The sequence below is a fragment of the Theobroma cacao genome, chromosome 10, assembly GCF_000208745.1.
Source record: "Theobroma cacao cultivar B97-61/B2 chromosome 10, Criollo_cocoa_genome_V2, whole genome shotgun sequence".
In the NCBI taxonomy this organism is placed as follows: Eukaryota; Viridiplantae; Streptophyta; class Magnoliopsida; order Malvales; family Malvaceae; genus Theobroma; species Theobroma cacao.
In genome coordinates, this window is record NC_030859.1 from 15,938,363 (window position 1) to 15,950,801 (window position 12,439).

General features: G+C 33.9%; 1 protein-coding gene across 3 annotated transcripts; it reads left to right on the forward strand.

Moving 5' to 3' along the window:
- On the forward strand, positions 405–8,194 carry LOC18586866 (PAX3- and PAX7-binding protein 1). Of its 3 annotated transcripts, none has more exons than XM_018129466.1 (7): positions 405–760; positions 1,530–2,792; positions 3,889–4,056; positions 5,222–5,901; positions 6,270–6,549; positions 6,749–7,038; positions 7,609–8,194. In XM_018129466.1, exons 2-7 carry the CDS (start codon positions 1,599–1,601, stop codon positions 7,799–7,801), a joined length of 2,805 nt encoding a protein of 934 aa, XP_017984955.1. In that variant the 5' UTR covers positions 405–760; positions 1,530–1,598; the 3' UTR covers positions 7,802–8,194. The 3 variants fall into 3 exon arrangements, with proteins under 3 accessions (XP_017984955.1, XP_017984954.1, XP_017984956.1); XM_018129465.1 differs by having other exon boundaries at positions 1,533–2,792; XM_018129467.1 differs by having other exon boundaries at positions 1,584–2,792.

Consider the following 12,439-nt stretch of genomic DNA (forward strand, 5'->3'; position numbering starts at 1 on the left):
TAAAATTTTTTAATTTTAATGATGAAATTTTATATATTATCTTTAATTTTAATTACTACTTTTTAATCTTATGTCTTTATAATTATTTAGAATTAATCCACCTTGTGAAAATAATTTTGAGATCCTCCAATAATTTTGATAAGTCATTATTAACTTTATTCAATTAATTGTTTATTTTTTTGTTTTTTATAAAAAAATTGTTTTACTTTTTATTCTTATGCCTTTTTAAAGTAATTTCATTAATTTAATTCATGAAAAAAAAATTACATAAAAAGAAATAAATTGGGTAACCGGGTTGAGCTAGGGTGAATCCGACCCACCTCTTCTTTTTGTCCTTTTTGTGTCTATAAAACGACGTGGTTTGGGTTTTCCTATAAAATTTTAACTTAACCCTAGCATGCAAACCCGTTTCTCTTTTCTTCATTTTTGCTCTCTCCTTCTTCTCCTACTGACCCAAGCAGCGGCAGCCAATCCTTTCTCTAAACCCTCTCTCCCTTACTCGGTCCTCGGCGCCGTCGCTTTCGCCGCCCTAGGCCTTTCTTGCAGCGGCTCCCTCTTTCTTTCCCTTTCCTCTTTTCTTCTCTTCCCGTTCCTGCCGCCAGTTTCCTCTCTTTCTAAAAAAGCCTAGCCATCGTTGTCTCCTTCACTCTAAAAACTGTATCACCCACCTCGAAATCTATCCTATCCGTATCACCTGCCTCTCTGTCTCCAAAAAGAAAAACATATTTTTCATTCTCTCTCTAATAATCCATTGAATCAGGTAATTTTAATTCAATAATTCTCATTTAATTTTAGTTTTGTTTGCACTCTCTATGCATTCATGTTTCTTTCTTCTGCAATAAGTGATCTGAAAAATAAATAATTTGTGCTAAATTGAATCTGGAATTGATTTATTTTGTATTGAATGTGTTATCTTTAATCTGGGTATTTTTATTCTTTCAGAAGGTGTTAGATTTAGTTTTAATTAGTGGTGATGATCGGTGATTTTGAAGGGATTAGATAGATTCTAGCTTCACATTATTGGATTATGTGTTATTGGGAGCTAAAGACTCTGGGGATTGCTGCATCTGTTGATGTTTTCTTTCTTGTTGCATGGGAAGGGAAAATGGAGTAAAACTGAATTCAATCAAAGCCAGAGCGCGTGTTGGTTTTAATTTTTTGTGTAGGTTTTAGCATATATGGGTTCTAAATCAGTTGAGGATATTCACGGTTTGGAGTCAATCAAAAGATTTGTACATCCCTGGACAGGTGTCATTACCACACCTGTTCAGGGATAATTTTAAAATGTGTAACAAATCAAATAGTATCACCCATCTCCCAGACAGGTGTCAACACGGAACCTGCCTCGGAACAGTTTTACTATGTGTTATTGATGGCCTTTTAATTTTGGCCTTACTTAGTTCTAGTGCTCTCGCATGGAGTCCTATTCTGAGTTATTATAAATTTATGTTGGAGTTTTTGTGTTGTGCTTTTGAAGATATAGAGAGAAACCCCCTTTTTTAACTCTGTGTTTTCTATTCTTGGTGCAGCAGGGTTGAGCCATTTCCAACATGTTATTAAGCTCATTTCCTTTTCCGTTTCAGTAATTCCTTGACACCATGAGCAGTGCCATTAGAGCCAGAAACTTCCGCCGCAGGGGCGATGACATTGATGATGATGGCAACGATGATAACAACACCCCCAACATTGCCTCTGCCACCGTCACCGCCACAAAAAAACCCTCATCTTCAAAGCCCACCGCAAAGAAGCCCCCGAAACTCCTAAGTTTTGCCGACGATGAAAATGAAGAAGAAACTACCAAACCCTCCTCAAATAGAAACAGAGATAAGGAAAGGGAAAAACCCTTTTCCTCTCGGGTTTCCAAACCCTTATCTGCCCACAAAATTACCTCCACAAAAGACTGCAAAACCCCTTCTACTTTACCTTCCAATGTCCAGCCCCAAGCTGGGACTTACACAAAAGAAGCGTTACTTGAGCTCCAAAAGAACATGCGTACCCTCGCCGCCCCTTCATCACGAGCTTCCTCTGTTTCATCTGAGCCTAAGATTGTCCTCAAAGGCCTTCTAAAACCCCAATCCCAAAATTTAAACTCCGAGCGAGATAATGATCCTCCAGAGAAACTTCAGAAAGATGACACAGAGTCTCGTTTGGCAACGATGGCAGCTGGAAAAGGGGTGGATTTGGATTTTTCAGCTTTTCCCGACCAGGCAACCATTGATGCTATTAAGGCCAAGAAGGACCGGGTTCGGAAGTCGTTTGCAAGACCTGCGCCTGATTATATATCATTGGATAGGGGGAGCAATCTTGGTGGTGCTATGGAAGAAGAGTTGAGTGATGATGAGGAACCAGAGTTTCCAGGGCGGTTGTTTGGTGAAAGTGGGAAAAAGGGTGTGTTTGAGGTTATTGAAGAGAGAGCAGTGGGTGTAGGTTTGAGGAAAGATGGGATTCATGATGAGGATGATGATGATAATGAGGAAGAGAAGATGTGGGAAGAAGAGCAATTTAGGAAAGGATTGGGGAAGAGGATGGATGATAGCTCTAATCGGGTTGTTAGTAGTAGTAATAATAGTGGTGGAGTTGGCATGGTTCATAATATGCAGCAGCAACACCAGCAAAGATATGGGTATTCGACAATGGGTTCATATGGTTCGATGATGCCCAGTGTTTCACCAGCTCCTCCTTCAAGCATTGTTGGAGCAGCTGGGGCTTCTCAAGGTTTAGATGTTACTTCCATATCTCAACAAGCTGAGATTACCAAGAAAGCTTTACAAGAGAATGTTAGGAGGCTTAAGGTATCCTTATGTTCGCTACTTGTATCTTTAGAGATTTTGAATAGAGTTCAAAGTGGTTTAGTTAGTGGTACTTTACGGTCCTTTTGGGGTGTTGTTTTAATTACCTAGGAGTAGGATATGAGTTGTATCCTTTTGATGTTGTTGTTGCCAATGGTTTCTCTCCGAAGTAAGAATGCCTCAGTCTAAAGTCAAAGGGTAAAATAACAGGAACTTGGAAGAACATGGTAAATATAGTTACACAAATAAGGAGTCAACTTTCCAAGCATCTCATATTACATAAATATTCTATTTAACTCAACTCACACTAATCATATCAAATCTCTCCCTTGGTAAAACAGACTAATTGTCTTGATATTATGCAAGTTCTTTAAAGCTGGAAGGTTGCTAGAAACTATAACTTTTGTGGTTTTGGTTTCATTTTTCAAATTTTAGTCATTTAGGAGCTGCAGTGGTGTGGCATTCCTCTGGAATGTACAGCTGAGAAGCTTTTTCTTGCTCCTTGATCCAGCTGATCTTTTTAATTCTTCATTCATTCTTTTAGCTTTTCTGCCTTGCAATTTATTTACAGTTTCAGACTTTTGGGTAATTGATGTAATCACAGTAAACTGATCAGATGAGATGTAAAATTTCTGGTGATTCCTAATTGTGGCCTGAACTGACTAGATAAAAGATTCTTTGGGCAGTTGAGCCAATATGGATTAGACACTCTGGATGCTTAAGAGTAAAGAGATGTGTGTCAGCATAACCTCAAGAAATTTCTCTTAATTAATGTGGGAAGAACACTAGATATAACTAATAGCCCAGACTGTACATACATATAAACTTCCTCTCTCTTGTTCTTGGGAACTCACATACATTCTTTTGCATGTCATTGGATTGCTGAGAGAGATTGTAAGATATCTTTTCAGTATTTAATTTATATTTGGGTATGGGGAAAAACAGTGATGATAGGATATGTAAATTGTCATATGAATGCTAATAAAGGTTTTCCTCAATGTGAAGCTCTGTTTTCGCATCACATCAACAAACTGTTTACTTTTTAAATTGGTTAAATGCGTATGAATTACTTCGTCCCTAATCTCTTTTTCCTTACCAGGAATCTCATGACAGAACCATTTCATCATTGACAAAGGCTGATGAGAATTTGTCAGCCTCACTTTTTAATATCACAGCTCTTGAAAAGTCTCTATCTGCTGCTGGTGAGAAGTTCATCTTTATGCAAAAGCTTCGTGATTTTGTTTCTGTTATATGTGAATTTTTGCAGGTACGCCCTTATTTGATTCTATGTTCTGCTTTCTGTGTGCCAATATCCTTATATTAGATATCTGTTCTGGATCTTATATTAGATTTCTCTCTCTCTCAGGGTATGTGTAGTTTGAAGTGTAAACAAGTTACTTTTTATATTTAGAAATTCATAAGTTATTTAATATTTAATAATAACTCCTATCAACAAAAAAATTCTAATAGCAACAAAATTAGGAAATATATAGAATTAAAATTTTAATGAATGATAGAAATTCACTTTTTATTGAGTTCACTTCAATCTCAATTACTAATTAGATATTAATGCTATATATAACTTTATTATTATAAATAAAATTGTTAAGGAATAATTTAAGAATATAATAAAACTTTATGTCCTTTTACATCCAAAAATGTTTGAAGACCTTCATATAGATACACACATGCTCATACACAAGAAGATTTGGTGATGTAGCACCAATGATCTCAAAATAAACACTGAATAAGTAAGCTGAAATTTCATTTGTCATAATCACAAAACTCAACTATTCATTTGTCATAATCACAAAACTCAACTAACATATTCAAGTAACAAACCTCAATTTCTCAATCATCAACAGATATGAGAAACTGAATTAACAAAAAGTACTTATAACTACACCTTAAACTCTACTATAAATGCAAAATATCAATTATAACCTAAAACCAGCTGAATACTTGAAATTTCAATAAAGAACATAAAAGTATAACAAAGTATTAAATAAATTCATAAACAATTTAATGCCTCAGTTAGCTTCTTTTCTTGTCCTGTATCAGTTTCTGGTTTCAAGGTTTCAATTTTCATCAATTCACATCTTCAACATTGATGTATTTGGAATAGAAAGAAGATTAGACTAACAGGAGTTTTATTGTATAATTGTGGAACCATTGAACACTACCTGTCCGACTAGAAGCAAGAGTGTATGAAAACTTTTGGTTGGCATTTAGATGGTGTGTGCTATACTTGCTGCTTGATTTTTGTGCTTTAGCCTGGTATTAGGAACGTCATTTGTTTGGAATGACCCACTGTTAGATCATCAGTTTTCTTGAGGCTTTGTTTATTAAAAGGAAAATTCTTTTCACAGATGCATGTAAGTAGACCTGCATGTTAACCTGTACTTACTAGTTTACTATGGTTTTCTACTCAGCATAAAGCTCCCCTTATAGAAGAACTTGAAGAGCACATGCAAAAACTTAATGAAGAACGTGCATTATCTGTCTTAGAAAGAAGATCTGCAAATAATGATGATGAAATGGTGGAGGTTGAAGCAGCTGTGACAGCGGCAATGTTGGTTTTCAGTGAATGCGGAAACAGTGCTGCTATGATTGAAGTTGCCGCAAATGCAGCCCAGGCTGCAGCTGCTGCCATTAGAGGACAAGTGAATTTACCAGTGAAGCTAGATGAATTTGGTAGAGATGTGAACCGGCAGAAACATTTGGATATGGAACGGAGGGCTGAGGCTCGTCAACGCAGGAAAGCTCGATTTGATTCCAAGAGATTATCATCCATGGAAATTGACAGTTCCTACCAGAAAATAGAAGGAGAATCGAGCACTGATGAGAGTGATAGTGAGAGTACAGCATATCGGTCAAACCGCGACATGTTGCTTCAGACAGCAGATGAAATTTTCGGTGATGCGTCTGAGGAATATTCCCAACTTTCTTTGGTTAAAGAGAGGTTTGAAAGATGGAAGAAAGATTATTCTTCGAGCTATCGCGATGCTTACATGTCATTAAGTATTCCTGCTATTTTCTCTCCATATGTAAGACTAGAGCTTCTTAAGTGGGACCCACTCCATGTCGATGAAGACTTTTCTGATATGAAATGGTAATGGTAGTTAACTTGAGTTCTATTGCGCCTTTCAAGAATTTATAAATTAGAAAAGGTTTTTCTGAATTCTAATAGTATTGAAGAATTTATAGATTAATTATGCCTTTCAATTGTAATTTTTTATAGATAATTAACTTTACACTTTAGATACATTTATATTGTATATATAATAATTATTTAAAAACAAATAAATACTAGTTTAACTTAACCTGTTTAAAACCTTGGGATACGGGCTTGGTTATTTTGTTCTATTGTGATTGATGGCACCCAGAGGTGCATGCTTGAATGAACAAACACATATTAAAGGTTTAAATATATCTCTTTCAATGATTGATTATACTAAGTATTTGTTTTCCCTTTTTCAGGCATAATTTGCTATTCAATTATGGTTTTCCAGAAGATGGAAGTTTCGCCCCTGATGATGCTGATGCTAACCTCGTTCCTGCCCTAGTGGAAAAGGTTGCACTTCCAGTGTTGCATCATGAAATTTCCCATTGCTGGGACATGCTTAGCATGCAAGAAACGAAGAATGCTGTTTCTGCCACAAGTTTGATTATAGATTATGTTCCTGCTTCTAGTGAGGCTTTAGCAGAATTATTAGTTACTATCCGCACTCGTCTAAGCGAAGCTGTTGCCGATATTATGGTATTTGGATGTTTTAACTCACTCTCTCTCTCTCTCTCTCTGTCTCTCATTTGTGTGTGTGCACATCTGCAAAATGCATCAGCGCCTGTATGTGCCTGTCATATCTGTGTCTGTGTGTACATGCCTGCTTTTATATGGGAATAAATGTTGTGTTAACTTAGAGAGTTAATGTTATTGTTCTTTGATATTTACTTCATAGGTCCCAACATGGAGCCCACTTGTGATGAAGGCTGTGCCAAATGCTGCACGAGTTGCTGCATATCGGTTTGGGATGTCTGTTCGTTTGATGAGAAATATCTGCTTGTGGAAGGAAATCCTGGCATTGCCAATTTTAGAGAAGCTTGCTCTTGATGAGCTTTTGTATGGTAAAATATTGCCTCATGTTCGAAATATTACTTCAGATGTTCATGATGCTGTTACAAGAACAGAACGCATTGTAGCTTCTTTATCAGGGGTGTGGGCAGGCACAAATGTCATACAAGATTCCAGGTATTAATAATGTCTGTTTAAGAGGATACCCTAGTGGTTAATAATGGATAATCTGGTTAATCAGTTTGCATTAAGTTTCCTTAAACACTTTATCTTCACCAGGTGTAATCACTATGATGCATCTGTGTGCCTATTGAACTAAGTAAATTTGAGCAAGCATGGTCCAATTACACTTGGCACTGCCTATATCTACAAAATTTGATTAAATGTCTCACATCCTGCCCCTGCAAACCCCTTCCCCCTCCCAACTGTGGATTATTGTTTATTTCGTCTGTGTTTTCTTCTTTCTCCCTGTCTTGTACTACAAACATTACTTTACTCTTCTTTTCAAAACTATGTATACTTCTTGAAATGCACACATGCACATGCACTCTTAGAAGTTATACATGCATAATTAGTAACATAAAATGCAGCAGTTTTCCTTTGCTTTCACTTTTTAAAGGACATATACTGCAAATGTACCGGTTTGATAATTGTTGACTTAATTAAAAATGACATCTTCTCACTCTGAGTCAGAGGCTTCCCTCCTGCTTCTGTCTCATGATTATGTGTTTTTAAAAACCTGTGCAGTCGCAAGTTGCAACCGCTGGTGGATTATGTGTTGTTGTTAGGAAAAACACTGGAAAGAAGGCATGCATCTGGTGTGACTGAAAGTGGGACTGGTGGACTAGCTCGTCGGTTGAAGAAAATGTTGGTTGAGCTCAATGAGTATGACAGTGCAAGGGATATAGCAAGGAGGTTCCATCTCAAGGAAGCATTATGAATTATGCTGTGAAGTATATGATATGATTAACTGGATTGACTGAAACTAGTTACAGTTGTCCATGAATTGAAGAAAGGTATTGGGTATACTCGATTAATACGGCAAGAGATCACCATTGCAAATTTAAATTCTGAGGGTAGCTTTCCTGAGCATAGGTTGGGCTGTAACTGAGATGCTCTCTCTGTAGACCCCAGTGCTTTTTCCTCCCCACTTTCAACCGCTACTTCTCTTTTTCCATTTAATTATTTATCTTAGACCTCTGATGTTAAGATGGATGTATGTGCTCTCTCATATCTTCAATAGTCTTCTAACTGAAAGCTCTTTTGAGTTCTTTGAAAAACCTTGTAAAATTTTAGGATGCAATATAATTCTTTTGCTAGTGTTTCTGGTCCACTTTTGTTGCCACTTATAAAGCGTTTTTTTTTCTTGTTCTGCTGCTAATAGTGTATGAGATAGGAATAGGATCTTTCCCTGGGATTCCGCTAATAAAAAGGATACTGGTTTAGAACGTTAAGAGGCTTTCTGTATATTCAAGTGATATTTCCTTTTAGGTTCTGTTTCTAGTTAAATTGTTGTTAATAGCTGCAGGAAATGCTAGATTTTTTATTGCATCTTCACTTTACTCTCACATGGAAGATGACACTTGTTTTGCAGTCTATTGTTCAGTTGCATTTTTCTTTGAAATGCTGCACTTTGCTCGGATGCTGCTCAAAGCAAATCATGTAAGTTTGTTTGTTCTTTGATAGCTCTTGTAAATTTGTTAGTTCATATTCAAAACCTCAAAAAGTCTCGAACTGTATCTTTTTTACCAACAGCTGCCTTTTACCCTAGTGGTTAGAACTTGGAATATCATCTCGGAAGTCCCAAGTTTGGTGTTAGGATAGGCAGGATGGGAGTCCACTGCGTGGATTTTGGCAGTGGGTTTGAGTCAATGATTTCCTTTTCTCGATCTTGATTATGGTAGAAAGTTGGACCAGGAACTATGGTCTATTATGGTACTAGGCTATTCATAGTGATGTCATTATGCTATGCATAATGCCATCAATTGAACCCGGAGCCTACATCTGAGTAGGTTTCCGAATCGGTGGAGACTGATTCGGTAGTTATGGTTGGTCTTGGTCTGTCAAATAACGAAGCACCTTCTGTAAAATGCTGTTAACCAATTGGTTTGGGACAGTTGTGTCAGTTTGAATGTCCAACTATCCCTCCAAGTGTGCAAAATCTGATGAGTTTGGCAGCTAATGAGGAGAATGAAATCTAAATGGCATGCAAATTGAAAACTATCACCTAACGGCTAATGGAAAACTTCTGCAAAGGTTGCAATTTTGTTCCCACCACAACAAGAGACGTTCTAACAAGTAACCCACAAAGATAATATATTTTTAAAAATAATTTTATATAATTTTAATTATTTTTAATCAAATCGGATAAAATTAACTTTAATGAAAATGAGAATTTTCAGGTATAAATAATGTTACAAGCCATGCATATGGTGTTACGTTGAAAAAATATTATTATACGTCATATAAAAAAATATATTACACGTTATTGTTAAAAAAAATTGTTACATGTTATATTAAAAAAAATATTATTGTTACATGTTATGTATAAAAATATATTACAAAGTATGTTGAAAACAAATATTGTTCTAATGCATCATGTTAAAAAAATATTATTGTTATACACGTTATGTTGAAAAAAAATTATTTGTTACTTGCAAATCAAAACTTTATATTCTTTCAATTCTTTTTATTTCATTTTATTTTTTGATGATTTGGTATTGATTAAAATATTTCTAACATGTTTTTATAAATCAAAATTTAATTTTTTTTTTATCTAAAACACCTGTTTCGACAAAAACTTGAAAAAAATTTCTTTTGAAATTCTAGGGTTATAAATTTTAAATTCTTGTGTTTATTGGTATCTATATTTCGAATTTATCAAACTACAAGTTATTTCAAACATCTGTGATTATTTTTATTATTTTAGTTTCATTCAAAACACTTAAAAATCAAATTTCTCAAATGACCACCAATTCCAAATATATCAAATCCATTGCATGCTGTTTTGAAAGACCAAGAGAGAAAAATCGAGAAAATTATAGACAGTTGGATAGTGATAGAAAGAAATCGAAAACACATATAAATATGAAGAAATTGTGATAAATAGTTTAGTTTATTTAAAATTGTTTCAAAGATATTTTTGTTAAATCATGAGTAAATATGATTAAAAACAATTAATTTTATTTTGAGTGTTATTTTTGAAATTAAGTTATCAAGATAGCTATTTTTCACAATTTTCTCCCATAATAATGTGTGCAAAAAAAAAAAAATCCTTGTAGGTAGTATAATGCAAAAGTTTATACTAACTTGTAAAGCTTGTATGTTTTGACTTATTGAGTCTATGGTTTTATTGTACAAAAGTTCTTGATATGAGATTCACGATTTTCTTTGGGATAATGAGATTTCATTATCTTTAGTGATGCATCACTAGTATTTATGAAATTTATAATTTTGTCATACAAAAAATATCTTATAAGTTGAAGATGGTGTGAATATTTAAATATTTAATTTATATTATAATATACAGTCGATGTGAAATTATCAGCTCTCCTTTGTAACCGTCGTAACATTTTTAATAGATTTTGAGAGTTTGAGAGGCCTCATGCTGTTAGTTTTGTTTACTTGGTTCCGTCAGCTCATCCAAGTTCTCACCCAACTTCCACCATATATGAAGTAAAAAAGAACAAAACCGCAATGAATCCAAGCAAGAAACCTCACATTTTAAGCCAAAAGGAACGGCCAAGCAACATTGATTTCTTGCTTTAGAATCTAATTTCAGACATGAGTTTGATGAGATTTCTGTAACTCTTTTGCTGAACAAACAGTAATAAGACTTTCTGGAAAAAGGTAAAGGATATCAGTTGTCACTAAATATATATAAAACTGTGAACTGCCTCAGCATCTACCATTGTCAACTGTAAATGGCCTACCATTTTTCAAATATTAGGATGGATAGCAGTCATCCATATGGCATTCCAACAACAAGAATTCAACAAGGGAAACGGGGAGAAAAAAAAGGGTGAAGTCAATCTTATGTTTGATTAAAACATAAGGAGTCCTGTTGTTACAAAGCTGCAAGTGTCAAGCGAAATTGGTTGGTTGGTTACTGCATTTTTGTGTTTAACGGTGAAATGTGAGTCTATCGTGTTCCACTATTGTTATGGTTTGTATTAACTTATAAGGTATTGTTTGTTTTGACTCATTAAATCTCACGATTTTGATTCGTTGCATAAAAAGTTCATATTCTAATACATAATAGATGTGAGATTCACGGTTCTCCCTTTGATTTTGGTTTTTTCATTTAATTAGTTAAATTCTTTAATTAATTTAATAAAATTTTAATTAATTTAGATAATTTTAAATTTTACTAAATTTACTAATTTAATTAATTGCTTAATTACTAATACATGATTTTTTTAATCAATTAAATTATCTTATTAATTACCTCAAACCTTAAATAATTTACATCAATAAAATATTTTATAATATTACTTATTTAATTAATTGCTTAAGTACTTATAAGACGTTGCATTACTTAATTAACCGTATTATTTATTTAACCTATTAATGTTGGTGTATTTTCAAAATGAAAAGTTATCTCACATAATGAAAAATTATCATAACTCAAAAGTGATGTCACATAAAGTGACATAATGTGACTATTGGATTGTAGGTAGGTTTTCATATGAATGGTTATGTCTCTTAGTAAAATGACATTCAAAGGTTATAAGACAAATTGAAAAAACATCATAGCTCATAAGTTTAAATATGAAAAGTTATTATTTCAAATTATAACTTAAAGATTATATTTTATGGAATAAATAGTTATCCTTTCATAAGATGATTATTGCAACAATACTTTTATCCAAATGTTGTGTCTTACAAAATGTAAAGATGTCTTTTAAACAAAATACTGCCTTAATGAAAGGATTGTGTTCTTGAAGAAGAAATACTTGCAAGCCTATATAAAGGGCTTGTTGCTAACCATTTTGATACATCAAATCAAAAACAAAATAAGAGCAGAAAAATCAAGAGTAAGAAAAGTGTTGTATTCTATTAACATAAACACTTAAGTTTCTATTAACTACACAAGTGTCCAAATTCCTTGCAATTTACTTGTTGCAGAAGGTAGGCTCTAAGGCTGAATAACTTTACAAATCCTCAGGTGTATTTAGCAGTCTACTCTCGAAAAGTGCAAGACGAAATTAGACGTTGGCTTCATTGTATCCCTAAGGTTATTCGTATTATTCCCCTTTGCATACCGAGTGGTGGAGGCGAAATAAGTCAATTTTGCCGATTCCTTAAATTTCATCTAAACCCCATTTGTACCAACAATTAACACCTTAATTAATTTTAGTATTTTTTAAATTAAAAAATATTACTAATTTAACTAATCACTTATTAACTAAAACATGTTTCATTTGATTAGTTAAATTCTTTAATTAATTCAATAAAATTTGAATTAATGTCTCTAATTTCTACCCCTTTGCTAACCTCTTAAAGCATGTTTGGCCCAGCTTTTTTTTATTTTAAAAACTATTATGAAGCTCTTATGAAAATAATAATTTTTAAAATT

Excerpts from the sequence above, each read along its gene's own strand:
- LOC18586866 (XM_018129466.1), top strand. The coding sequence starts at position 1,599 with ATGAGCAGTGCCATTAGAGCCAGAAACTTCCGCCGCAGGGGCGATGAC. Across the intron at positions 2,793-3,888 it reads AGAATGTTAGGAGGCTTAAG|GAATCTCATGACAGAACCAT; the intron begins GTATCCTTATGT and ends TTTCCTTACCAG. Across the intron at positions 6,550-6,748 it reads AAGCTGTTGCCGATATTATG|GTCCCAACATGGAGCCCACT; the intron begins GTATTTGGATGT and ends TTTACTTCATAG.